This window comes from Bos javanicus, chromosome 19 (genome assembly GCF_032452875.1).
Source record: "Bos javanicus breed banteng chromosome 19, ARS-OSU_banteng_1.0, whole genome shotgun sequence".
Taxonomy (NCBI): Eukaryota; Metazoa; Chordata; class Mammalia; order Artiodactyla; family Bovidae; genus Bos; species Bos javanicus.
The window spans coordinates 24,520,789-24,548,334 of record NC_083886.1 but is presented as its reverse complement, the minus strand read 5'-3'; the positions used below and the strand labels follow the sequence as shown (position 1 = coordinate 24,548,334).

The 27,546-nt window shown below is 45.6% G+C and overlaps 1 protein-coding gene across 5 annotated transcripts in view; it reads left to right on the top strand.

The window, feature by feature from the left end:
* SMG6 (SMG6 nonsense mediated mRNA decay factor) overlaps nucleotides 1-27,546 on the top strand; it is a 200,674-nt gene that overhangs the window by 38,210 nt on the left and 134,918 nt on the right. For all 5 annotated transcript variants that reach the window (XM_061390647.1, XM_061390651.1, XM_061390648.1 and 2 more), the window contains exons 9-10: nucleotides 9,000-9,061; nucleotides 15,902-16,047. In XM_061390647.1, the coding sequence (XP_061246631.1) occupies nucleotides 9,000-9,061; nucleotides 15,902-16,047 (208 nt within the window). The remainder of the gene's footprint in view (nucleotides 1-8,999; nucleotides 9,062-15,901; nucleotides 16,048-27,546) is intronic.

Below are 27,546 nucleotides of genomic sequence, written 5' to 3'. Positions count from 1 at the left end.
GGTCAGTGAAGATAAGGAATATTTCCATCACCATGGAGAAATGCTGTGGGCAGAGCTGGTCTAAAGACAGACGTGTATGTGACTAAGATGTACCGTGAGACCCAGAATCCCAGAGGCATGTGAAACAGTCTCTGCGTCTAGAGGATAAGGTGTCAAGCTCAGCCTGGAGGTAGGGTTTGGGAAGAGGGGTTTAAGCAAGGAAAGGTAGGGCTTTGTTAGACATATTTAATATAAAGGAGTACGTGCGAAGGCATTAGACAGAAGACTGGGCGTGGCAGCAGTGAGAACACTGTGAGTTGAGGGCACCTCTCTGTCAGCAAGAGGGGAGGCAGGAGGAACAGCCAGAGACCAGACTGGACAGGCTGTTTGTTCGCCATGAATTTGCAGGTCACTTTGTATGAGCCTGCTGGCCGTGGTGAACAAAGTCCACAAAGCCATGATATGTGCGTACAAATCGGCAACAAATGCTGTAAGAGCGCGTAAACCAGAACAGCAGTTCTCAAACTTTGCTGTACAGTACAGTCACCTGGGAAGCTTTTAAAAATCCTGACGCCCAGGTTTCACTGCCTCGCGAGGTAAATCAGAAAGAATATCTGAAGATAGAAGCCAGGCATCGTATTTTTCAAAAATTCATAGGCAATTCCAGTGAACTGTAAAGGTGGGGAGCTGCTGGGCTAGAGGGTCAGGATGGCCACCATACCCTCCTCCCACGTGTCCTCAGAGGGACTGTGCTTGACATGTTCAGGAATCAGGAAGCTGCAGGAGCAGAGGAGGTAGATTATCACACAGGACTCTTTGTTGGCCATTGTAAGGACTTTGGCTTTTGTTCTCACATTAGCCGTGGTCTCTTCTTGGCCAGTCTGTTGAGCTGGAATATGGCAGATGGAGCAATTACTCAGGATCAAAACCCTTAATTCCTGATAGTACTGTTTTTCTTTGAACACTTTTGGATTTTGCCGAATTATCCTCCAGAAAGGTATGTGTGTGTATATATATATATATACCTGCACACACACACACACACACACACACACACACACACACACACACACACATGTATATATGTATTTAAACTTTTTATTTTATCTTGGGGTGTAGCAGATTAACAACGCTATGATAGTTTTAGGTGGACAGCAGGACTCAGCCATACATACGTGTATCCGTTTTCCCCCAAATTCCCCTTCTGTCCGGGCTGCCACAGAACATTGAGCAGAGTTCCCTGTGCTGTACAGTAGGTCCTTGTTGGTTATCCATTTTAAATACGGTAGAGTGTACATGTCGATCCCAAACTCCCTGTCTCTTCCCCCCATTCTTACCCCCTGGTAGCCACACGTTTGTTCTCTTAGTCTGTGAGTCTGTCAGAGAGAGATTTAAATGCTCATGGTGATGAGTATGTTATTTCCCTCCAGCATTAATATTAGTACCGGACTGTTTTTCTTGAGTTTTTTTTTTCTGTGTATTACCTGGATAATCTACCTTACCATTATCAAATCTGTATATTTTAATAGATTCTTCAATAGTCATTTACTGAATACATATTAAGTACAAACACTATGCTAGGCTGTTTAAAAATATTATTGAAAGGAAATAAGAGAATTTCCAGTTTATTTCTAAAGATGAAATCTGTGTTTCACTTAGTTTGAGTAAGACCTCTACATGATTCTAAAGACTTCTACTTGGTCTGGGCCACTGCTGGTCTCTGTAAATTGAGTTAGTTAGAACTGAACCATTGGGAATTAGGGACAAAGGATCATTTGAGCATGGATTGATCATTTTCTTTGTCTTCCCTCTTTTTTCTCTGTTGCCACTGGAGGATTACAGCAGTTTCTAAACTGGTCTCCTGGCCTCTGAACACTTTTATCTTGCCCCTCCCCCCCAAAAAAAGCTAAAATTTCTAAACAGTAGCCAGAACGTCCTTTTAAAATTAGAGCTTTGCTTATGTCACTACCCTGCTCAAAACCATTCAGTGACTTGATCAAGATCAAACTCTTTAACAGGGACTTCTGCAACTTGGCCCAGCCTATTTCTCCAGCCTCCTCCTTGCAGAATCACTCACCTGGCCAGGCCAGCGTGCCACTCTTGGGAACATCACTCACGCTGTCTTCTTTTCTTAAGACACATAGACGTGACTCTTCAATCTACTTTTCCTCGGACATCTCTGATGCTTCTACTGTGGAAGTAGACAGCATCCTATACTTGCCCAATCATGGTGCTCTATAATTGTGTTACCCACCGAGCAGAGATTCTCTCTGCTTTGTTCATAGTTCATGCACAGTGTCAGGTACCTAGACGATGGTAAGTCAGTTTTTGTTGAATGAATGAAGGAGTGGGGTGGACACAGGGTGAGAAGGACCTCACTCACCATCATCAACACACTACTGACCCATTCATTTAAAAGATGGTTTGAACTTGTGTATGTGCCTTTGGAAAGCTATTTTCTAGTCGTCCACCTGACCACCAAGTGGGCGCTTCAGCCCTTCCTCTTCTCTCCCACTTTGTGCAGATGCAGAGTTGTCCCAGTTCCCCCATTTTTTTGGGTGGATGGGCATGAGAGTTCCCAGACTCTTTGAGAGAGATGAGTCAGAAAGAAGACTCATTCAGAAAGTAACTCAGTCAGAGCAACAGTGCTGCCCTTTGGCTGAACTTTCTCTCTTTCCCTGTGTACCTTGAGATGCTAAGTTGGTGGCACTTCTGAGCTCTAGGTTGTCAGACCACACAGCACAGGGATTCATAAACCTTAGTCTGGCACTTTCCCTTGATTAGGGTTGTTTTGGGAGAACTTCTGGCCCCCTGGTCCAAGTGAAATGCTGATTGGGCTTGGATGTGTTGTGTTTTCACCGGGCCCCTTAGCCTCATAGTGGCTTCCAAGCTGGAAGCCTTGAGACCCCATTCATATTTCTCTCTAGCTTTCGGGGCATTTGAGGTCAAAAGCTGTGGGAGCAGCAGTCTTTGGCATTTGGTGTGTTTTGTGCTGTCATCACAGAACAGGATGGTGTTTGCTGAGAAGCCGGCAAGAGAGATTCAGTTTAGTTAGAACTCTGCATCTTTGGGCTTTTAGAATTGGAAGGAGCACTGTGGATTGGTGATTCCCCTGCACTGGTAGGTGGGAGGGTAGCTGTCAGAACTTCCTGGGGGGATGGCGCTTCTTTTAAAAAAGCCAGGAGCATCATTGCTGTTTCCACTGTGTGAGTGGTAGCCCTCAACTGTTGTGCAGATCCATACATTTTTTGAGACCCCAGTGTTACAGATGAGCCCAGGGATCAGCAAGCTTTTTCTGGAAAGAACCAGATAGGATTTTAGGCTTTGGGACATACACTCTCTGCTACAGCCACTCAGCTCTGCCTCCATAGGGGGAAAGCAGCCACAGACAATACGAAACAAGCAAGTGTGTCTGTGTTTCAGTAGAACCCTATTTGTGGACCCCAACATTTAAACTTTATATGATTTTCATGTGTCATGAAAAATTCTTTCGATTTTTTTCAGTGGTTAAAAAACATACGAACCACTCTTCGCTCATGGACCATACGAAAAAACCCTTTGGCCATAATTTGCTGACCCATGATCTAGCCCAGGGTTTCCTAGTCTGTCTGTCTTTCAGAATTACCTGGAGACATTTTCAAAATGCTGACTCTGAGGCTACTTCTCCCCTCCCTGAGGACTCTGATCCTGAAGGCCTGGGGAATCTGTATTTTTTACAGAAGGCCTTCTTGTGATGTGTACATGATCAGGGGTGTGGAATTGCTGATACTCATCTCACCCGGCCTTCTCATTTTATTTTTTGTCTGCATCACTGAAAACCTTTATTACATTTTATACTGAGTATTATTCCATTGTATGGATAGAGACCACATTTTATTGGTCTGTTCATCAGTGGATATGTTTTTCCGTTCTTTGGCTGTTGTGAATAATGACCTATGAACATCTGTGTGCCAGTTTTTGTGTGGACATATGTGTTTGTTTCTCTTGGGTATATACCAAGGGGTGGGATTGCTGGGTCATACGGTCACCTCCTTCCTTTGCACACACTTGCATCTTAGGACGTGGTCTCCCCCACCGGCGCTCACACGCCTGCCTGCCCTATCCCGCGTGAGCTTCCTTCGCCTTGAATGCCCTGCTGAACCCAGCACCTGCACGTGTGTGTTCTCAGTTTCCCAGTCACGTCCAGCTCTTTGTGACCCCATGGACTGCACAGATTGTCCGAACTGTCCATGGGATCCTCCAGGCAAGAATACTAGAGTGGATTGTCATTTCCTCCTCCACAGCCTTCTCATCTTATTGAAGAAAGAGCCTTAGAAATTTTATGTGACTTGTCAACAGTGTAGCAAATCAGTGGCATAACCAAAATTCAAACCCAGGTCGTGAACCCAGTTCAGTGGTCTTTGTTCAAACTGTTCTATACCACTTCCTACCCCCGTAAACAAATAAGCCATAAATACAGAATAGTCACAGATGCGTGATTCTTTCTCTTTTCTTTAAACCTAGTGCCAGTCACCCTCCTGAGAGCCAGCCAGTACTCTGAGCTCGGCTGTCCCCCTGCTCGCCGGGTTTTCCGGAGCTGACTGCTGATTTGCCGTTCAGCCCCATTTCCCTCTGGTCTGCTGGCTCTAAGTAGGGGAGATAATGAAGCAATAGCAAGTAAATTGCTTTCGTGTAAGACTTTGTTGAGGCAGCACTAAGCTGCTGTGTGAGAGTGAGAACTGTTGTTTGAAGGGGTCCCTAGTTTTAAGAGGCGTGTTTTACACTTGAGTTCACATGGCTCCAGTCCAGCCATTTAAGTAGGACATCGCTACATGGAGTTTGGGCTTAATTAGAGCTAATTGAGCTGTCATCCTGCCCAGAATGGTTCAGGGGAGAAGAAACTGAAGGTGAGGAGTAATTCACCATACCTGCTCCACCTCCGCCTTGGCGGGGCTCTTTGGGATTTGAGGATTGATTTTTGTGGTTTGCTCTGTCTTGTCCCTACAAGGCATCTGAGTCTTGCCACGTGACTTGCCTTTGCATTGTTCTTCATCTGTATCCTGGAAAGAGGAATCCCGGACGTTCTAATGAACAGTTTTCTTCCTACTGTATGGCGGTTATACTGCTGACTTACCCTTCGGCTTCCACGTTCTACATCCTCACTTTCTCTGTCATCTTAGATCTCCCCGCCACAGACTTTTCTGCCCGAGGGACAGTGACAGGGAAACACAGTCCTCCTGTCACCCTCATAGTCACAAGGCCTTGTCCTAGGTTTCGGGGCATAAATGGGGAGTTGGCAAGTTCATATGTTATTTGCTTACCTTTTATTCTTGGACTGCAAGTTCTTTGGCTTTGAGGACCCTGTCTTGTTAGTCTCCTCTTGCTTGTACCTGGCAGGGGGCACTGGGGTGAAGGTGGGCGGCTTCATCTCTGTGCTCCCAGTCCTCTCCACCCTGTAATCTCAGCACTTGAGGTAGGTGATGACTGGGCTTTGATGGCAGGCTCTGAGAGTCCTTGACTGTTTCTAACAGGTACCCTTGAAACTTGGCCTTCCCCCACGTTGTGTCATATTGACGGGTATAGAGCCATTTTTAATACTTGGTATATAAAAGTAGAGGCATTCCAGATGAATAAATTAGAGAACGATAGTTTATATTTCCCCAAACCCTTTAAAGATGCATGCTGGAGTTCCTCTTAATATTAAGTTTTCTCCTACTGTCCTTAAAATGATTAACTTTTCAGATATTCAGTTTTCCATACAGCTCTTTCGAAGGAGGAACAGCTCTCTAAAATTGAAATTGGGCATATTTCAGAGTCCTCTCCTCTGGTGATACCTCACTGCCTCTCAGCAGCTTCTTTCTCCTTCCTTGCTCTGCAGTTCACAGAGCACTCAGGCAGTTCTGAGTGCTGATAACCACCACAGGCATAAGACATTAACTCCTCAGAATGCTTTAATTTGTATTATTTCGTTTTATCCTTTTAGCTCTGAGTTAGGTGACATCAGTGGTAGAAATTCCATTTTACAGTTTAAGAACAACCCAAACCATTTTAACTCATAATCCCATAGTTAATGGCCGGTATACTTTACTGTGAGTGTCGTACCCACTATTAGTGTCTCTTTGGGTCGTTGCTTTTAGATGGTATAGAAGACTCAGGTGTCCACAGTGAGTTGGTTTTGGACTTTGAACCAAAGAGCCAGCCACCCTTTAATAATTCTAACACCTCTCAGCGCTAACACCCAAGAAGCATTTTTGGTTTCTGGTGACCAGTATGTAATTGCACAAGGAAGGTCTGGAGGCAGATAGCTTCACCATACGAGGAGAAGTGGTTCTTTCTCCACCTGGGAGACCATCCAAGTGCCCTGTTAAGAATCGAGAAGTTCCAAACGTGAGGCCAGTCCGGGGTGATGTGTTGGAGAGAGAGGAAGCTCAGACTGAGACCTTCCTTACTGTGGACTTGGTGTCAGTTAAGTTGTCCTAAAGTTCTACCTCAGCATGTGCTGACTTCATGTTGATATCTATGATGATGCTTAGTCCCATTTTAATCAACGTGGAACAAATCTACTTTCTCAGAATAGCATGCTTTACCTCTCTGTACAATGTACACATTTTAGCTCCTTTCCTGCTCAGAATATTGGTGACAAATAGAAACTATATTTAGGGTAGCAGGTACTTTCAGACTAAAAATAAAGCAGTGGTTCTCATTAACCAAGGTCAGAGAGAATGTGTGTGTAGTTTGAGTTTGCTAAGATTCCCTTCACTGTCACTAGTTGAGAAACAATGCATCGAAATCCGCTTTCTACTGGATACAGTTAAAATACACTAATGGTAGGTGTGAACTCAGATAATTAAGTCGGAGTCATCTGCTACCCTGAGGGTGAGACCTTTGGGAAATACGTAGCTAGAATCACAGTATTAAAAGAACCCATGGTGCGCTCATTTTATTGCAGGAGGCGTTGTGGGTCACGCAGTATGTTTCCTGCCTAATCGGTAAAGAAAATTGGAAGAGAAAACTGAACTACTCTTTTAGTGTTCTTCTTCCCTCATCAGCCCTTCATGAATAAGCTCACCAGTTCTCTTCCTGAGACAGATGGCAGTTTAAGGGGAGGAGAACTGTTTTGAAGTCAGAAGACCTGGGTTCAGGTTCTAACTCTGCCATATACTGGTTTACGTTGCTTCAGTTTTTGAGCTGTGTTGCGTTGGGGGATAATAACTGGCTTGAATTAAATGGGTTAATACCGTTTATCCAATGACCTTGTATGTATAAATATAACTGGTTATGGATGAGTTAACCAGTTTATGATTGACAGCTGGAAAAAGGGACAATTGAGTTAAAACAGGAATTGAGAGAAATATGTATTTTTATCTTTTTATTTTGAAATAATTTTATACCCATGGAAAAGCTATAAGAATAATACAAAGAACTCCTGCATATGCTTCACCTGGTTTCCCCAGTTATTAACGTTTTACCACTTGCTTGTTGGGAGAGGATGTTCGGCTGACAGTTGAGTGTTTACAGCACACTGAGCGTGGGAGGCACTGTTGTCTCCACTGAGCAGAAGGGAAATCTTTGGGAGGTTCCATTTGTTGAATCTCCATCGTGTAAAAGGGAAAACTCAGGGAGGTTACATCTGTTGCCTGAGACCCCATAGCAGGTAAGTGGCAGAGGTTTGAGGGGTAAGTTTCCACTACCTTCCTTTGCATTCTAGCCCAGGCCTTGCCACTAACCATGGCAGAACCACTGACCATTCGTTTTGCAGCAATTCCTCATCTTTCATTTCTGTTCATGGAACCCAGTGTCCCCCCAGTCCTGACTCACCTCTCTATAGAGACAGGTTACCTTCCTTAAAGTATCCTTTTTAACTCCAGAATTCGATGTTTGATCTGATGTTGCTGATTAAATGTAATTCGTTTAAGCAAAAATAAAGACTGAAAGACTAAAGATTACATGCAGTTTGTGGTTGAAGTCGCTGGTGAGGTGAGAATGCCCCCCTTTCCTCACACTCAGTTTCCGTGTGAAATTGGTGGCACTGCCACAATTTGATTGCTTTTCTCTTTTGCAAGAGTATAAGCCTTTTGGGCAGAGCATCCAGGGTGCTGGACCGTTCCTTGTCCTAAGCACCCACTCTTGAGGGATTCTTGATCCTTCTTCCTGTCTGGTTACAAGGCCCTGAGCACATTTCTTCCAGGAGACCAGGGAGGATGATAGGGTTTGATTCTGAGATTACTCCTACTGTCTTTGAAGTTTTTTCCCTCCCTTGTTTTGCTCAGAAGAATCTCTTTCCTAGTTTTTGACAGAAGTAGATTTTCTAGAACCTTGAATTGAGGTTGCAAATTTGGTGACTCATGGATGTGAGCCAGATACGGCTGGCAGATGCATGTTTTTGGCTTGCCTAATGTTTAAATTTTTTGTTGTTGTTGTTAGTAGCTAACATGTAAAAGCCAGAGGATTTCACATAAAAAACCAGCACTCAGTTTTTATTTAAAAGAAGAAAAAAGAGAAAGATTTTAACTTTGGTTTTAAAAGCCAGAGAAATAGAATTTGATGAGCTAGCTAGTGGTGGGTTTCCTTACCCTTGGTTTCCAAAGAAGAGTTTTGCTTTTGGGGTACGTAGAAAAACAGCTCTTAAGTAAGAGTATGGACTTAGGCAGGATCATCATTATTCCTGTCTTGCCCTTGTCTCTGTTTCATTTTCATTGTATGAGGCCAGAGTGACTTGTAGATGGCAGAGGGCGACAGGCATCTTGCTTTCTGCGCTGCTTGGCTGGTACTCAGTGCTTCGCTCCCTGCACTCAGGCACTGCTGCCAGCAGGGGGTGCTGTCTCCTCACTGAGCCTGCAGTCCTCTTGGCTCAGCTGAGCAGCAGCTGTTGGGCATGGGCTCTGGGTCTGTGTGAGAGTTTGGGCATGTTGATTTGGTTCCCATCCCTAGTGCCCACCCCTTAGACCCTGGCCAGGTTATTGTGTCACTAGGGACTCTGTTCAGTAACAGGAAACTGGGGAAAGTTTAATTGTTTTCTCCTCTCTCTTTTTCCCATGCAGCTGAACAAAAGGTTCATCCTCAGTTTTCTCCATGCCCATGGGAAGCTGTTTACCCGGATTGGGTAAGTGTGCAGGATGTTTATTTTATTTTCCTACATTACAAGTCATTTTGGAATTTAATATTGTTAGCAACTAGACTATGTTTGTAACTGAGGGCACAGGGTGTGAATTCTTAGGGGCCTCCACCTTCCCTCCCCTTCCCTCCACTCACTCTCCTCCAGTGCTCATGAAGTTTGGGAAATGTTACTCTCCCCCCCTCTGACTCCCCTTTCTCTACCTTTATTAAAACCCCCTTTTAACCACAGTCTTTTTCCACCCCCCAACCCTAATCCCTCTGGGTTTCTCTTTCCTCTGCCTTCCGGCTCAACCCCTAGTGAGCTCCTCAAGGAAGTCATGCTCAGTCCCTGGGTGCAGCTGCCAGGGGTCCTCCTTGGGGGAAAATACTATCCACTCACTTTCCCTTAAGGAGAAGGGAAAAAGAGTGGACAGTGATTTTTTTTCTCCAACAGTTTCTCCCACTTCAAACCATACCCCTTCCTCCTGTGCTCAGTGTCTGGCACCATGTTGCTGAGCTCAGTCAATGCTGAGACTTTTCTATAGTCTCACTGGCCACCATGGATTTCCAGATAAATCTCAGGGAAGGTGGTGTGTGGGAGACCCTGTCGTTTAGCGCTTTAAGTCTCTGGGGAGAGAACACGTTTCGAGTGTTCTTTTGGTGGGTCAGAGTTTCTCCTGACTGTGAAGCCGGCGCCCCTGTGCTGAGTGCTTCGTTATTCCAGGAGAGGAACAGGTGGCAGTGCCCGCAGGTCTTCTCTGCGTTGAATAAATTCTGAGTTGGAGGTTTTCTGGTGAACTACCCTTTGAGGTGCTTGTTTTAGACTCCAGTTGCTCCAGTTGTTGTGTTTCCCTTTCGCTTTCTGTCATAACCTTGTAAGTTTATCTCTTAACGCTCTAGAAGGTTTCCTTAGTGGGAGAAGCTGAAAGGCTTTGTCCTGTTCGGAGGAACATTGTTGAACGTGTTGGCGGACTAGAAACTGTGCCTTTTACATACTCATGTATCATCAACCTGGGCAAGAGTGACGAGGATGGCCGTAGTCTTGAAATGACTTGGAAAACTTGGAGCAGTGCCAGTAGATGCCTGTCTGCTAGTAGATATATGTGTGAAGTAACCACTCAGCAAAGGAAGCTAGGTCCCTCAGTAGCAACACCCACCCCCCAACCCCCCGCCCCCACGCCAGCTCTACTCTGGTGGGAGTTTTTGCTCAACACTGTTGTAACCCTAGTGCCTGGCATGTAGTTGATGCTCAGTAAATAGCTGTTGTAGGAATAAGTGAATCATTACAAGAAATGGGTAGATTGCAAAAGACTGGAGAGAAGGAATCTAGAATTCTTTTGGGTCATCGTAGACCCAGGCCAGTCAGTAGTGAATAATGTGAAGCTGCAGTTTCAGGGTGGGTAAGACGATATTATTTCATGCAATAGCACAGCATATCAGAAAAAACTACTGTACTACACTTAAAATAGGTGCCGTGATTCTTCATCTCTTTATTCTTTAAAAATTCTCATTAAAAAAAAAATCTTTCCTTTAGTACCTTTGTTGTCAGCATCTTCTCTCTGTTTTTCCTTTTGCTGTGTTTGCCCTTTGAATGTTTATGTACCATGTTTGCTCTAAGGCACGATTTTTCAACCTCTGTACTATTGATATTTTGAACCTTATAATTCTTAATTGTAGGGGCTGTCCTGTGTTTAGCAGCATCCAAAGATTCTACCCACTACAGGCCAGTAGCATCCTTTCCCTTCACCCCCAGGTGTGACAATTAAAATGTCTCCAGACATTGCCAAATGTTCCCTGTGGTGCAGAGTTACTCCTGATTGAGAACCACTGCCGTAGGCATTTCTCAGCTCTGTTAGAAACTTCTGGGACTAAAAAAGTTAAAAGTCTTGGTCCAGAATATAGGAATGTTTAGGATATATATATATATATTATATATGTGTTATGTATATATATAAAATCAGATTATGCATTAGTTAAAACCCTATTTTTCCCCCTTTTAAATTTCTCATGTTTAGATGTGTTTTGGAGGAAGTTTGGAAAAGAGTCGCAATAATGATAAAAAAAAAAAGCTAGAAATGATTTCTGAGAAGATAAATGAATTTTTTAAAAATAAGATAACCAAAGGTTTACTTAGAGACAGCTGTTGGGGGTACCCTAACTGTGTTTAACTATTAGAGTCATAAGCAAATAGTTTTGATTTCTGTGGGATGACAGCAAGAGAAAAATAGGCTTATGTTGCAGCTGGAGAGGTTTGGGTTATATGTAAGAAAATTTCAGAGGGAAGGTGTTCAGGAATTTTCTTCTCTATTGAAAAATGAGCAGATTATCTCATTTGTCAGAGGTGGTTTCCTGTGGTCCAGATTATTTTTCAAGATCTCTTCCATTCCTGCATATAACCAACTCTGTTGGCAAAAAGATAAGGCCGGTCTAGTTCCACCTTCATAAACACTGAATTGTAGTAGTGTTCACATGAGGAAAATGCATGTAAATTCTGGGCACTTCAGCCCCTCAGTGAGTATTCCTCTCGTGCTCTCTTGGAGGTGAAAAGAGAATTGAGCCCCATATTTATTCTGGAAGGCAGAGAAACAGCAATAATTTTTCTATTGGAAAGAAAAAAAGCCCCAAACTATAGAAGTCTGTAAGACCAGAAAAGCGATGAGCCCAAGCCACACACAGCAACATGGACTGCTGCCTAATTACCAAGAAGATGTGAAATGTGGGAGGCGTTGAAAATGAATTAAGAGTGAGGAGATTGTAATGGGGAGCAGCTGAAGACACATCCACTGTCCCGCCTGCCTGCTGAGAAAAGCCCCAGCAGCGTGGCCCTCCCAGTCTTCGTCCTCTGGGCCCGTGTTCCCTGCTGCCTCCGAGTGCACTTGAGGGCCTACTGTGTGCCACACCAGTCTCCTTTCTCTCAGCAGCCGGCAAAAAAAGAAATTCCAAGTGTTTGATGGAATCAGGTGCCAAGAAGAGTTTGTTTTTCTCTGCTGACTAGTTCTAAGACCTCGAGAGGGAACGAGTCAGAGCGTCTGTGGGCTCTGGTTTCCTTATCAGTAGTTTAAACAGATGAGCTCCAAGGTCTGTTCCAGTCCTTATGTTCTATAGCCCTGTGATTTTTGTTTCTCATGGCTACCCTGTCACACGGCCGAGTTGTTTGGTTTGGTTTGATTTTGCTATTGGTTTGCTCCTATCTTGTACAGGTTTTAAAAATCAAGATGTTAAGAAAAATTAGGGAGCCTGATTCTTTTCCGCAGAGAATATTGTCAGGCCAGCTGTGTTCCCCAGTATCTGAGAGATCGGGTCCTGCCCCGTTACTCACTGTCTGAGTCACTCCCGAGTCTGGTCCCAGTGCTGTCTGAAAGATTGATTTCTTGAAACTGCCATTCACAGGAGACTAGGTGTCTCTCGAGATCTCTTCAGAAGGCGATCACTTCAGCCGGAGAAATGCACATCGTACAAGTGATCATACAGTTTTAAAAGACAGGGCCAGAGTCCTCCCGGGCTCAGGGAACAGAATCGGGCAGGAGTGCTGTGTGGCTCCTGACAGACACTGGCTCTCCCGGGGAGGGGCACAGCGGACCCGCCTGGGACTCCTCTGAGGGGTCGGGAGGCCGGCCATCTGTAGACTTGGGACTCGTGACGAAGAGAATAATTTAGCTTCCCATTGTAGCCTAGGTTGAAGTTGCCACTTTAGTTTTTTACTTGCTTGCCGAGTCATGCTCTTTGCACACTTTCAAGATCTCTTGGAATTCAAAGACTCATGTGTTTATTTTGGACTTCGAATTGTTAAAAATATTATGTTTGTGTCTTGATTTACTTTTTAAAACTAGAAGTGTATTATATACAAAAGCCAGAAGTATCCATCGTAGGGGAAATCTTTTTACCGTATACAGTGCTCGTTGTAAAATATTTAGAAAACCCAGCAAAAAGAAGAAATAAAAAATTATTCCTATTCTCACTATCCAGAGATAACTATCCACTGTTAACACTTGATGTATATTTTTATCTTCTCTTCCATACATCACACACATGTATTCTCTTATTTATTTTTTATAAATATCTATAAAAGGGATCATATTAAACTACTTTAAAACTGTCTTCAGTTAATATATATTAAACTTAAAAACAATCTAATACAGCTTCTAAAAAATATAATTCAGTTGTATGGATATGCCATCTTAATTATTTGTTGTTGTTGGACGTTTTAGGCTGCTTCCAGTATTTTGCTGTTATAAATTGCCATCTTTTTATGCTTTCTCACCTCTTTCTCTGTTGCTGCTACTGCTGCTGCTTCTTGTGTAAAACTTTTACAATTATTACATAAGTAATATATAAAAATCTCCTTGTAAAAGTATAGTGTGCTTTTCTAAAATTTCTTTCAACTCTTTCCCAACCCCTGTGCCCTCCAAAGAGATAATGCTGGATACCAGGTTGTGTATTCTTTAGACCTTTTTATTGCATTTGCATAATTACTTATGTAGCCATAAAAACCATCATTTTATTTTGTGGGTTTTTTCCCTAAACAAATTGTATTCTGTCATTATCCCAGTGTTAGTATAATTTTCATTCTGCAATATGGAGTGGAACAAAGAGAAAGAAATAAAACTACTTACAGGTAATTGGAGACCAAAACCAGAGAGCATTTTGGTTACAAAATTGGGTACGAGAAATGCCGTTATTGAGCTCTGAGGAAGAATCTTTTATCTGCATGTCCTTCAGTTGTTGCCTCACAAAGCTGATGTTGTCTGAGAACTTCATCTTCCCTCGTATCTCAGAAGTGGAGTTACTCTAACTCATACCCTTATGCATTTGATTTCCTTTTCTTTTGTTTTAATCATTGTGAACTAGTTGAAAGGTGAACAACAAATTTTTTTTTTTTTTAACTTAAAAAAAGACGATGTGGACATTTGGCCTGGTGCTCGTTTGAGCCTTAAGTCTGACCTAGGGAGTGATAATGGCTGTTTCAATTCGCATCCCGGGAAAGAGTCTTCCTCAGACACAGCCTCGAAGCAGGACCGTCCCACGTGACACTTCTGTCGTGTCGTTCTGTGCTGGCTCTCTACCGCCTTTCAACACAGAGACACATGGCTCCGAGACTCGCCCGGTGTGGCTGCTTTTCAAGCAGAGTGAACTCTGCGATTCTCGTAATGAGAAGTGCTAGCCCCCCTCCCCACCTCCGACCAGAAGGAGTGCTGCACAGTGTCAAGGTTTAAAATGAAACCTTTGTTACAGCCCAGGGGGAAAAATGGATCCAGTCCAGCCCCAAACATATCACTCTCTGCCATTCCAAACCGACCAAGAGTTTTAATGGTTCTGAAACTTTTTAGAGGTGGGAGAAAATCAGTGTGTTTTGGTAGTTTTGTTGCTGTTGGGTGGTGGCGGCAGAGTGTGGGGTGGGGTGGCACTTGAAATGGCATGTGGGGGCAAGGAAGCAAATGCCTGGCATGTTTTGTGCCAATGAAAACGAGGACAGCTCAGCAGAGAAGGGCACTGGAACGTAAACTGTAGTTGACCCGTAACTGTGGCATGACTTCTGGGTGCTGGGGGGTCAGTCGCAGGAGGTGCCTCCAAGGGCGAGGAATGAAGCTTGCCAGGCTTTCAGAAAGCTGTGGAGTTTTCTAGCCTGGGGAGGGTGCTTACTACACACCGGAGAAAGGGTTGAGGTTCAGGTGAAAGCAGAAGCACCTTTCCCTGGGACTCGAGACTGTGTTGTATCCTTTGAGGAGGATTCCCTTCCCTGTGGCTTTCCAGAAGCTACTTATTAATCCAAGCTGGAGCTCTTCCTCACCCTCCTCTCCCCTCACCCCAGTACACAAGCTGTGGACCACAAGCAGTTTGCTTGCTTGTGAGGGGGTGTGAGGATGGATGAAAAGATACTCTGATGACCGTGAATTGTTCGGCGTGGCCCTCAGGCCCATGTGCCTGGTTTTTTTCTCTCTCTAGCACCGAGTTTGAATTTGCTTTTTATTTCTGAGGACTTCAGCTGTGGTTTGTTCCCGTTGCCAGAGGAGCTCCAGGCATGCACCACTGTTCTGTGGCCACGTTTGGCAAGCAGCGGTTTGAATGACCTCTCCTTAGGAGCGCCGGGTCACTGGCTAGATTTCTGCCTCCCTACATTACAGGCTCTTCCTGTATTGGGAGTGGCAGTTGGCCAGGGCATTATATTTCCACTGGCCTGAAAACATACAGACCCTGATGAGCAGAGCCCTTGTGAGAGGGAGGAGGACAGCAGCTCAGGAAAGGCCGAAACCGATCATCGGGGCCCCCGGTTGAGGGGTTCTCCAGGGGACATTTGGGGTCCTTATGTGGAACGATTCGTGTGCTGGTCCCTAAGTTGACAGCAGCAGAACTGCGTCTGAGAGCCTCTCTGAAGTGAAGCTTTGAGTGAAGAATCTTTAGATTCACAAACCTCTTCCTAGAATATGGTTTTCATACTAGAGAGTTTGGGGACTATGCTGGCCTTAGAGCTTAAAGGAAATTTGTTCACTATTTAGAAAAACTGATGGTTTCAGAGAGAAACTTTGATTTCAGCTTGAATCCAGTTATTGCCAGAGGTTAGGAAATAGCATACCAAAGCGTAATAACTCATGGTGATTTATCCAAAAAATTGAGTTGTTTCCATCTCTAAACCCTGAACACGTCTTTCTTTTAAATTTGTTCACAACCTTAGGGTACCCGGAAGGTTTGTGAAGTCAAAGAAGCATCCTAGGTGTTAGCTGTCTGCTTTTCTGAGAAAGAGAGAGAAAGAGGGAGGGAAGAAAGGAATGAATGAGTGCGTGTATGTGTGCGTGCACGCACTGAGTGCTCTCAGGAATATGCCTCACTGATGGGCTGGCTGTGCTTGTAGGATGGAGACGTTCCCTGCAGTGGCTGAGAAGGTCCTTAAGGAGTTCCAGGTGTTGCTGCAGCACAGCCCCTCTCCTATTGGAAGTACCCGCATGCTACAGCTTATGACCATCAACATGTTTGCTGTACACAACTCCCAGTTGAAAGGTAAGGAACATCCAGTTTCTTAATCTAGACAGATAAAGATTAATCTGTCTTCTTTCCTGTGCTGCCATGCCACTGCAGAGTCACACACACACACACACACACACACCCCCCATCCACCCACCCACCCACCCACCCCTCCTCTTTTCGTCCATCGCCTTTCAGATCTTTCATGTACCCTCCAAAATCCGTATGACTCTCTAGTGCTTGGGTGGGATGGTTGGAGGGAATCATGGGTATAGAGCTTAATTTGCAAACCCAGAGACGCTGCTGCACATCTGGCTGTGCTGAAGGCAGCAGCAAGGCCTCTCGGAGGCTGCAGACCCAAAGCCTGTCCCGGGGGGGAGGCATGGCTGAAATGTTTCATTGCAGAGACCATACGCTTGGCAGGGATGGGGAATAGCTGTTTCTGGACTAATGTACCCTGTTTGTTCAATATGGAAAAGTCTAGTTCCCTATGGGATATCCCTTGTGGGAGTCTGCCAGGGAGTAAGAACAGAGAATTGATGAGCTTTGGTGACTCAAATCTGGAAGCAAAAAACTCACCAGCCCCAGAGTTTGGCAGATGTAGTGGTATGCATTCTGAGATGCTTTTCTGAACACTGGGTGTTTTGTTTTTTTTTTGACATGAGGTGGGAGGTGGGGAAGGAGAAATGGGGGAGGGGCTGATTGGCAGGATTTGTAAATGTTCTGGTGACCAGGTCACAGTGGAAGGATGTTAACCGGATCCCTTCCCCTCTCCCCCACCCCACTGAGGTAAGGATGATGTGGTTTGACTTGATGGAAATCTGTAGCCTGGAGGTGACATTATTTTGTGTGTTTGTTTGCAAAGGAGACTTGGTCCATGCTGCCAAAAAATCATTTCAGAGCCTCAACAGAGAGTGTCTGGTCTCAGGATTAGAAGGTTGTCACCTGCAATCCCAGGAAGTGGGAATTCCCTTACAGAGACTCCATTGTAAAGCAGACCCAGTGTTTCTGGACAGAGTCTCGCTGGTTCTTTCATGGCACCTTTTCTTAGTGGTCTCTGTCACTCTGAAGTTGGTTTATTTCCCTTTCCCATTTGTATTTAGGATTGTGCTTCAGCCTGCTCTGGTCAGGTGGGGGGTGCTCTCCCTGGTGAGCAGGCAGCTGCGCTTTCCTCTGAAACTCGGCTTCTCCGGGGACTCCGCCAGGCCCTCTGCTGGTTTGCGTGGGCTTTCCGTCACATCTGAAGCCTAGAGGGAGTTCTCTCGTGCGTCTGCCGCAGCGTCCACAGCTCCTTGCAGAAGGTGAAAGGCCCAGGTTGAGGTGCCATTTTGAACTTCTCTGAATATGTCCGGGAACACCACTGAGAAAGCACGCAGTCCTGAGGGGCAGTGGTGGTTTCCAGGAAGGAGGAAATCGAGTTTGTAAAGGGTGGTGAGGCGGTCAGTCCGGAGGGGAAGGAACTCTATCCCTTCCTCATCGCTTGAGGGTCTCGAGGGTCGGGCCACCGGGTGGGAAGCTCGTGGGCTCGGGGGAGTGGAGCCTCCCGAGGTAGCTTCCTGTTCACTTCCCTGCCTCCATCTGGCAGCGTCGCAGTCAGTGAGCCGCCTGTCACAGAGCGCAGCCTCTGCCAAGGTACTGTTTCCCCATCGGGGAACCTGGAGGTGTGAATGTAAAGGCCCCACAGCTCTAGTCTGCGGAGCCTCTGTTGTCAGCAACTTCTGCTCCGCGAAAAGGAAGATGTTGGCCTTTTCATAGGCCACCAATGAGTCCTTTCCTTGGAGCTGTTGTAAAGTTAAAAGTTAAGAAAATATGGGTGAAAGGAAGGTGAGACAGTGAGAACAGAGAAAGAAGGAAGTAGTGCTTTCCCCTTGGAGGCCAGCATGCTTTTTCTCAGACTCTTTACCATGGTCGCTCCTAACGAGGACCTGCTTGCCAGGAAGGACGCGTCGCAGCCTGTGCGTGAGACCCCGCCACCGGCTCCGGCTTTGTCCTGACGCTCACCTCCACGGGGCAGCTGGGGCCGAGAGCTGAGGTGGTCCAAGGGTGTTTCAGGGAAAAACAGCCCGGGCCACAGGATGTAACACTCAGCTAGGACAGAGCGCTCTGTGGACATGCTGCCAAGTACCCGGTGTGCAGCTGAGGCGGCTGTCCAGACCCCACTGTGTGGGCTGCCATTGGGAGAGGGGTGAGCAGAGCACTCAGCGGGGCTGGCTGGTGGGAAGATGCACTTTTCCATTTCCCAGCATGTGAGTCATCTTCGCTGGGCCCCTGTGCTGTGCTCGCACGGACAGTGGCAAGAAGGGGGTGTTGTGGCTGAGCTGCCGCATCTGTGCCGGGGGTGGAGCGGGAAGGGGGTTGGGGAGAGGGTAAAGATTTAAATCCTTCACTAATCAGCAGCAGTTTGAATCACATTTTTATGAGTAAGGAAGTGATAAATCAGCCCTTGAGTGTTCAGCCCCCGGGTCCCGTCAGCCGGTGCCCTTCTGAAGGCTGCCCTCCAGGCCGGTCGGCTGGCTGTCAGAGCCGCCACCCAGCCACGGGACCCCGGCTGTCTGCAGCCAGGAAGCGAGGGCCTGCTGCTGCCTGGCCCTCCCAGGTGCTTGGGGTCTGTGGTGATTTGGCAGTCGCTGCAAGTTAACAGAACATCTGGGCCATCATTTTTCTTTCCATTCCTTCTTGGACTTGTCCTTCTGGGTGGGTGTTTGCATATGTCAGTTCCTGGACTCTGTGGAGAAGGAACGTTCCAGCCCAGAGCAGAGGTGATCTGTGTCCCCCAACGGCCGTCGAGATCCTCTCCATCTATGCCTGGCCCTTCCCTGGAGATGTGGTGCCTAGGGAGAGCCACAGGGATAGCCTTATGAAAAAGCATGTCCTTTGCTGTGGCCTCTAACTCGTTTTTGTATGGGCTCGGTGCTACCCTGGTATAAGTCCTCTTTTCAAAATATCGGAAATGATGCTAATAGTGTGATTATTAAAATACTTTTCAAATGTGCTTTCCTTGGGGTCGAGAGACATAGAACTCTTAAAGAGCTTCAGGCACCCCAGAAGGCCCAACGGAGGGGAAACACTTAGATGGTCAAAGAGGCCTTTCTTAACTTACAGTTTTCCCTGGAGCTCAAGGAGGCAGAGGTCGTGAGATTTGTCCCCCTTCCAATAAAAGAAAGTAAGTTGACTTTTGCCACATCATTTAACCAGTGAACCTTTCAGGTCTCAGCAGTGATCTTAAAACTCACAAGTTCAAGGCTGTTGATACCTTTATCTCCTCCCATCAGGTGGGTGCTCTGCAAGAAGCCTGCTGGAGTGGGACTGCAGAGAGTCCAGAATCCTACTAGTCTACATTGAAGAGGTTGAGGACAGAGACATGCGAGGGATGTTCGGGTTTCCCTTAGCAGAGGGCCTGGTATTTATCAGGCACTCAGTAAGCATTCACTGAGCACATGGACGAGGAAGTCCATGGTTCCAGGCCGACCGTCACTGAACAGTGTGTTCCCTTCCTGGCCTGTGTCCAGAATTGCCCTTTGGCGAGTAATGGGTGGTGGCGAGATAGGTGGTTCCCAGGGTGATGTCACCGCCGGTCATCGGAGAAGCGGGGCCTTCTCCACGTGCCTCAGCATTTAACACTTCAATAGCCACCCGATTGGCTGATGTGGTGCTGGAGAGGGAATGGTTGATCTAAACCACAAGCACTCCCAAGAATTTTAATTTTTTTTTTTTAATTCTGTAATGTAAGGAAATAAAGCTCTCGTTTCTTGAAGAGGAGTAATCGAAGCAGTATTTGTGGTAGGGCACCCCTGGAACCCCACTGCATCTCCCATCTGTGCCCAATTTGCTCCATTCTGGTCCCCTTGTTTCTTCCCCCTGTTTTCTCTCCCTCTTGCTCTCTCTCTCACTTTGTCTTTTTAAAAAATATGTTTTTATAATTCCTGGAATCAAAACCATTGCAGGCACACACTGTTTTATTTTACTGTATTATTGGATTATACTTCCTATAAATCATTGGATGTTATTCATTGGCCACCACTAGAATAACTTCCCTTTTCTGTGCTCTGGCCCCTTCTTTTTCCTCCTCTTTTTCTTCATCTACCAGTTCACAGAGGAGGCCTCCGTGTCAGCCTTGCAGAAAAGCCCTGGTGACAGCAAGAGGGCACCCAAGAGACACTGCTCGTGTGTTCGCCGTTGGGGCTTCCTGTTCTTAGGGAACGTTTAGGGGCTGGCATTGAGCTAGGGCTAGGCTGGCATTCCTTTCGTTATCATTTATGCTCGCTTTTATGGTTTGTTAGTAATCCTGAATTGCAGGAGGTGGTGGGAGGGGGTGCCACCTGCCTGCCTCCAGAGGGATAGAGACACGGGACCTGTCGACAGGGGACCCACAGAACTTGACCCCAGTGTGTGGGACGCTTGAAATGGGAGCCACTCACCTCCAGGCTGTGGTCATGTATGCAGGTTGACCCTAGTTTGTGAAGTTTACAGTCACAACCAAAATTTCTTTGTCTTCAGCAAACCACCACCTTAGAGACCTTTGGTAAGGCAGGGTGCTGCCCCATGCAGCTCACTTCTGTCTGCATCTCTCACCGGAGCAGAATGTATCAAGTGCCTAATCCCCTGCTTGTCAGAACAGCTGTACAGGAATCCACCTCTCAGAAAGGGTAGGCCTGAGTTGAGCTGTGTAAACTGCCCCTCTCATCCCTTCTTGTCTGTCTCTGGTGATAGAAACTCTTGGGCTGTTTCTCCCCAAGGACCTTTGCGTAGATTTTACAGGTAGTCGGCACTGCCTGGCCTTCGTTTTCAGGACTGCTCAGTTGAGGGCAGATAAACAAAGAAACAGCCAGCTTGGCCCCCAAATTATGTGAGAAATGGATTCGGAGGTCAGAAGAGGCAAGGCTTTAGGAGGCAGACCAGGGGAAGGACGCATCCCTCTGCCCTGCCCTCTGTTCCTCCGGGGGAGCTACAGCTATCAACAGGCTGCTTAGCATGGATTTCTTCCCTCAGAGTTCCCTGGAACAGAAGGAAAAGCTAAGGAAGTGTTTGTCGTGGGATCTTCCTATCTTCCCTACTCTGAATTCCAGGGTCCTTGTTTTCAGAATGAATCCGTTATTTTAGGCTGAGGAAGGAGAAGCAGTTGTGAAAAGCTAAAGACATGAGAAAATCCACTCATATCAATAAAATTAAGCCTCTTACCATGTCGGTTGGTGAAATGGTTTCTGGTTTTGCCCCAGGGTTACAGTGTGGTTTGATGTCCGTGGCTGCTCTGTGGGGCAATGGAGAAGTGCAGTGTCCCGTCACCACCTCATCTTTACTATGGGCTAGAGACCTCATCTCTGCTGCCATTTTATAGCTTCTCAATTTGATTTTTTTTTTCTCCTGGATGGATGGACTTGTTCTGAAAGAGAGACGTTATTGGGGGGATGCTGGCAGCAGGACTCTCAGCTGCCTTTTGTGAACTCTCCTTAAACTCTTCCTGGGGAGTAAAATTTTACATGTTACAGGGGGCGTGGGCCAGCTCTCTGCTATTTGTTGAATACTCAGGGAACATGAGTATGTTCTTGGGGTGGGGATTAGGGGGAGTAAGTTGCACTTTGGACCCTAACCAACTAAATGTTGGTCTGGGGAAGAACTGTAAGCTTTCAGATGTAGTGGCCAGGAATGACAACAGAACAACATTGTGGTCATACCTGATGAGATTTTATGGTTGCTGTATATGTATTCTCATGTGATGTCTCCCGTCAGCCTCTGACTCTTTGCAATCCCATGGACTATATATAATCCATGGAATTCTCCAGGCCAGAATACTGCAGTGGGTAACCTTTCCCTTCTCCAGGGGATCTTACCAACCCAGGGATCAAACCCAGGTCTCCCGAATTGCAGGCGGATTCTTTACCAGCTGAGCCACCAGGAAAACCCAAGAATACTGGAGTGGGTAGCCTATCCCTTCTCCAGCAGATCTTCCTGACCCAGGAATCGAACTGGGGTCTCCTGCATTGCAGGCAGATTAACTGAGCTACCAGAAAAGCCCCGAGACAGATGGGACAGCTATTTTGTGTCCTATTTCGTCGATTTACAGACTAGAAACATACTAGAAAGGCTGAGTAACTTTAGGAAGGTCACAAAGGTAGTAAATTACACCCAGGTCTGAAGGGTCCAGCCTCCCGTGTCAGATGGCACACAGAAATTTCTTTGGACCTGATTGAGACAGCTCAACACAGCAAGCAATCGTTCCCACCCTGCCTCACCACCACCTCCACCCCCCAGTCTAAGCAGCTGCATTTTCCCTCTACTAAATAATACAGATAGCTTGGCACACTTAAACTCTGTCCTCTTTTCCTTTTCTCTTCCCCAGTTAATATGCTACTGTTGTCAGCTGTTTTAATTATTTTTTTACTTTTAAACCTTGAAAGACAAGTTGTTGTTTTCACTTTTGTTTTGTTTTCATTATTATCATGATTGTTTTGATGGTAAATATTTGTTTAGACTCACCTATATATTTACTACTTTCTTTTCATTCCTTTTTATATTTCAGACCTCCCTGGGATCAGTTTCTTTTCCTTTTTTTTTTTTTTTGGCTGCCCCTCCCTGTCTGTGGGATCTTAGTTCCTGGATCAGGGATGGAACCCAGCAGTGAAAGGGCAGAGTCCTAATCACTGGACCACCAGGAATTCCCTGGGACTGTTTTCTTTTTGCGTGAAGCATATTCTTTAGAATTTATTTAGTGACATTCTTTTGATGACAAACTTTTCCAATTCGTATTTGTCTGAAAACCCTTTATTTTCCCGATTCCTTTATATTCACTGGTAATAGAACTCTATATTAACAGTTGTTTTTCTTTAGCCCACTGAAGGTACCTTGCTGTCTCTGGCTTGTTACTGTTTAAAAGTCAGCCGTCAGTCTAATTGTCCTCTTAAAAATAATCTGTGTCTCTGGGTGATTCTTAGGTCTTTTTTTTTTTTTAATAAACCCTTTGATGTTCTACAGCTTTAATGATTTTCTAGGTTTGTACTTTTTTTTTTTTTTTTGCTGGGGATTTATAGGGCTTCATGTATCTGTGAGTTGATTTCAGCAGTTTTAGAAAATTCTTAGCATTCTTTTTTTACATACTGCATCTGCCCATGCTTTCTCTTCTCCTTCTGTCTTAAATGTCTCTTAAAACTTCTCTTTCATTTTTGACTCTCTCTCTCTCTCTTTTTTTTTTTTTTGGTGCTGCATTCCTCGTAATTTCCTTAACTCTGTCCCTGAACCTTTTCTTAGCTCTATCTAATCTGCTAAACATGCCCTGCTGAGATTTTATTTCAGTTATATATTTTTATTTCCAGATTTTTTTCCTCCTAAATCTGGTCTTTTCCTGTTAGTTTCTTATTTCCTGAACATATTTGAGAGTTTGTCTTTTATTTAATTTCTAATATATTAAACGTGTTATGTTAGGGACTCTGATCAAGGGGTCCTTTTAGGTGAGGTTCTGCTAGTCTCGTATTTCTGCTGGTTGTTGCACGTGTGCCTTGTTTCCCGTGTAATTAAAAAAAAAATTTTTTTTTTCTCTGTAATCTGCTAATTTTCTGTGGGAAATCATTAGTGGGAATTCTTGGAGACCTGGGATGAAAACGGGGAAAAGGTTTGAGTTTGCTTTTGTCCACAGTCTGGTGTAAAGAGTCTAAAATAATCATTCTGAGTAAAATGCCTGCTTGAGGGTTTTCAAACCGTTCAGGTAATGCGAATTCAGGCTGCACACCCCTGTGAGGGCTAGTGTACAGTCTGCACTTTCCGTGCACTATTTTTTTTCTCTCTTCTAGTCAGCCTCAGGGTTTGATATAGTCAGTTTTTTAGCTAGTTGTCTTATCACGAGGCTGAGGATGGCTTCTGATTCACCTTTGTACTTGGGTGTAGCTCTGTGGGACCTCAGCTTTATGGCAGGGGTCTTGGGCATCCTCTTGTTGGCTGTACCCACAAAGCCTCAGAAACCCAGAGCTCAAGTTCAGCAGGTAGCAGAGGTTCTTGGGGTAAAGCCTGGCCCTGTCCCACACTTAACAGCTCTAGTTTTCTGTCTTTACTCAGTCCCTGGCCAGAGGATTCCTTTTTAATTTATTAACTCACCGCTGCTTTCTAGAAGGATTTTAAAAATGCTCTTTCCAGGATAATTAGTTGTTTCATTGGGAGAGTAGACCTAGGTTCCTAGTCTGCCTGCCGTGTTACTAGAGGAAATGCTGTTATTCCTTTTTTCTTTGAAACATCAGACTCGAGCATTTTTTCCTAACCTCTGCCTGTGAACAGTGTGATAGGGGCACCTGTATGTCGGGTGGCGAGAGCATGGTAGGCTGGGCAACTCCTTTTCCAGCCCTTGCAGCCTAGTTTTATGGCAGATGGTTTATGGGCTCAGATTTTTTTATTTTTCCAAGAGATGGTCAAGGTATACACTACTCAGAGGACTAATTGACAGATGGGGAAGAAAGGTAATGGAAGGCAGGGATAGAGGCCTGTCGCTGAAATGATAGAAGCCATTTATTGCCGAAAGGGTGTAAGCTAGGGATCTGGACAAGAGTGGTCTCTAGTTTCAGCCACATCACACTCCAGAGCTGGTAAACTCTGTTGGCCCATAAAAATCCTTTCCATTAGTCAGGGTGCTCTGTGCTTTTGTTCTTGACTACTGCTGTCCTTAGAGCTGTTTGGTTGGCTTGTATGTCCCAGTTTCCTTTTTAGAAGGCAGATTGTCATATGGTTAGGAATTTATTTACTGTAATTGGAGTTTTCTGGCTTCTCGAGTCCCCTCTTCAGATATCAGACTCCCATCTCGAAGCTTAGTTCAGAAACTGCCCACGTGATCCCTTGCCCCAAGTGCCAACAGCAGATGCAGCAATTGACACGCTGCAGGGAGTTTCCAACTGCTGGGCAGGTTTCTGAAATCCAGACACGTGCTGTTCACACGTTGGCTTCTGAAGCAAGGATCAGCGGTTGGAAGAGGGGAGGGGCTGGCAGGCCTGGAGGGAGAAAGATCTTATAATGCCTGCCCAGGGCTTAAGGCTGTGTCAGCTTTCTTCATCCCTCCTCCAGCTGGCGTTGGCAGGACAGAGTAAATCACTGTGGAGTGGTTATGAGCCCAACTCACTAGGGGCTTCTCTGAGGCACACCTGTGACGTCATCCCGTTATCACTGCTTGTTCTGCATAACCTCTTTCCACCTCTCCCCTGAGAGAGGGTGATGCCCAGAACTCGTGTCAGGGCAGTGAACAGAGAGAAATGTTTGGTAATCATTATTTCGAGATGCCTGCTAAGGACACAGTTGTAGGCTATTGACACATTCTTCAAGATTCCACACTGAAAGCAAAAACCCTCTTGCAAACATGCCCTGGATACCCTTTGTGAATCGAACTTGTTTTTAAACATGAAGAGAAAGATGATCCAGAAAGACTTGAAACTCCTAACTGTGGTCTCTCTTGTTCCCATTTCCCCTTTTTACACACACATACACACACACATGTAGTCTGCTCTCCAGAAAGACTTGAAACTCCTAACAAGCACTCACACACACACAGGCTGCTCTCCACAAGCCTCTGCTGGCTTCCCATTTCTCTCAGAGCAAAAGCCGTGAAGGTCTTCACAAGGCCTTCCGGTGTAGACTCTCCCTCCTCCCCACTGCCCTCCTTGCTGTCTCTGGTCTCATTCAGACCACACCCTGACTTGCTTACTTTGTTTTAGTTACTCTGGCCTTATTGCAGGTCCTCTGATGAGCCAGGGGCTTCTCCCACCTTTGGGCCTTTGCATTAAAGTTTCCTCTACATGGAAGCGCTCTTTCTCCAGCCATCTGCATGGCCTGTATCTCATCTCCCATGAGTCTGTTCAAGTCTTAGCTCCACGTGACTTACTCTGACCATTCTGTTGACACTGCTGCACTCCCACCTGTTCTCCTATCGCCCCCATCCTGCTCTGCTTTTCTTTTTCATAACACTTGTTCTCTAAACACTAGATAACTTGTGTATATCTTTTTTTTTTTCATTTTTTTTTCACATTTTTCAAAAGAATTTATTAAGAAACAGAAAAAAGGGTATAAAGTACACAATCAAAGAAATGAAAGAGTTTACAACATGGATTCTTCAGGCCGGTGGCAACTAAGAAATATTTGCTGGGCCGACACCAAGGGTACGGAGACCCCAATCCCATTTCCAATCCCATTTCTCTTGGCTGCTAACCAAACCAGCTCAAACTTCCTCCTAAGAGAAGTCAGATTGCCTTCCAAAATCTCCCCGAACTACTTCCCAGTTGCCTTTACAGCCCTTCTCTGCCTGGTCCCCGATTCCTCCTAGGCTTCAGGTGAGGTCAGCTAGACCCTTCTGAGCCTTCTCCACTCCTCCAGTCACTCTGTGGTTCCTCAATCTGTTTTTGTTCCCGTCCAGATTCATTTAATTACATTCATGAACCAGTTGGGCTGGCTTGTTCTGCTGCCTTTGGTCAAGTTACCTGTTTTTCTAAGCCTACATCTGAACTTGACCTTTCTCCTGTTGGGAAGGACTTCTTGAGCAGTGTCTCTGGCAGCTCTCTGCCCCAGTTAGTCCAAGGCTACTTTCTCCCCCAGACAGAACTCTGCACCCCCATCCAACCTCCCACTTCCAGGTGGCTCTGGTTCTCAGCTAACCTGCCTGGGTGGTGGTTTAGTTGCTAAGTTGTGTCTGATTCTTGAGACCCATGGACTGTAGCCCGCCAGGCTCCTCTGTCCATGGGATTCTCCGGACAAGAATACTGGAGTGGGTTGCCGTTGCCTTCTCCAACTTGTGTGTATCTTTATTATTTGTTTTCCTTCACGACTCCTCTGCAAGACTGTAAGTTCCCTGCAGTTAGGGATCCCTGGCCTGTTTTACCCACTGATGTATTTATTGTGAGTATCCAGGGCAGTGCCTCGTGTGCTGTAAGTTTGAAATAAGCAGGTTTTGTGCTGTGCTTAGTTGCCCAGTCGTGTCCGACTCTTTGCGACCCCGTGGACTGTAGCCCACCAGGCTTCTTTGTCCATGGGGATTCTCCAGGCAAAAATACTGGAGTGGGTTGCCATTCCCACCTCCTGGGGATCTTCCCAACCCAGGGATCAAACCCAGGTCTCTCGCATTGTAGGCGGATTCTTTACTGTCTGAGTCCCCAGGGAAGCCCAAGTAGGTTTTGAGTTGAATTGACATCAAGAATAAAGTTGGTCAGCAAGTCAGTCTAGACACTGAAAGTTGAGTGGCAGGGCCACGGGGCATCTGCTATTTGGGCTATTACTTACAATCATGTTTTTCCTTGTTTTTTGTTAATGTGCCACTTCTGAATATGTCATTTCCAACTGCCTGTTTTATATCCTGACATTCAATTAAAGTACATTAAATGTGTCTTGGTGTTTACTGTTAATACTGGATTCAGTGTCTTCACGGCTCTGGAAGCAAAGTTTCTTTGAATACAACATGAGTTCTGTCCCCTGTCATCTCCTAAATCTTTCATCATAAATTCTCTGTCCTTTCTTCCTGCCCATAAATATCCTTTTATTTTTCCTTGTCTACTCATTTACTATATTTTTTTATTCTCACCT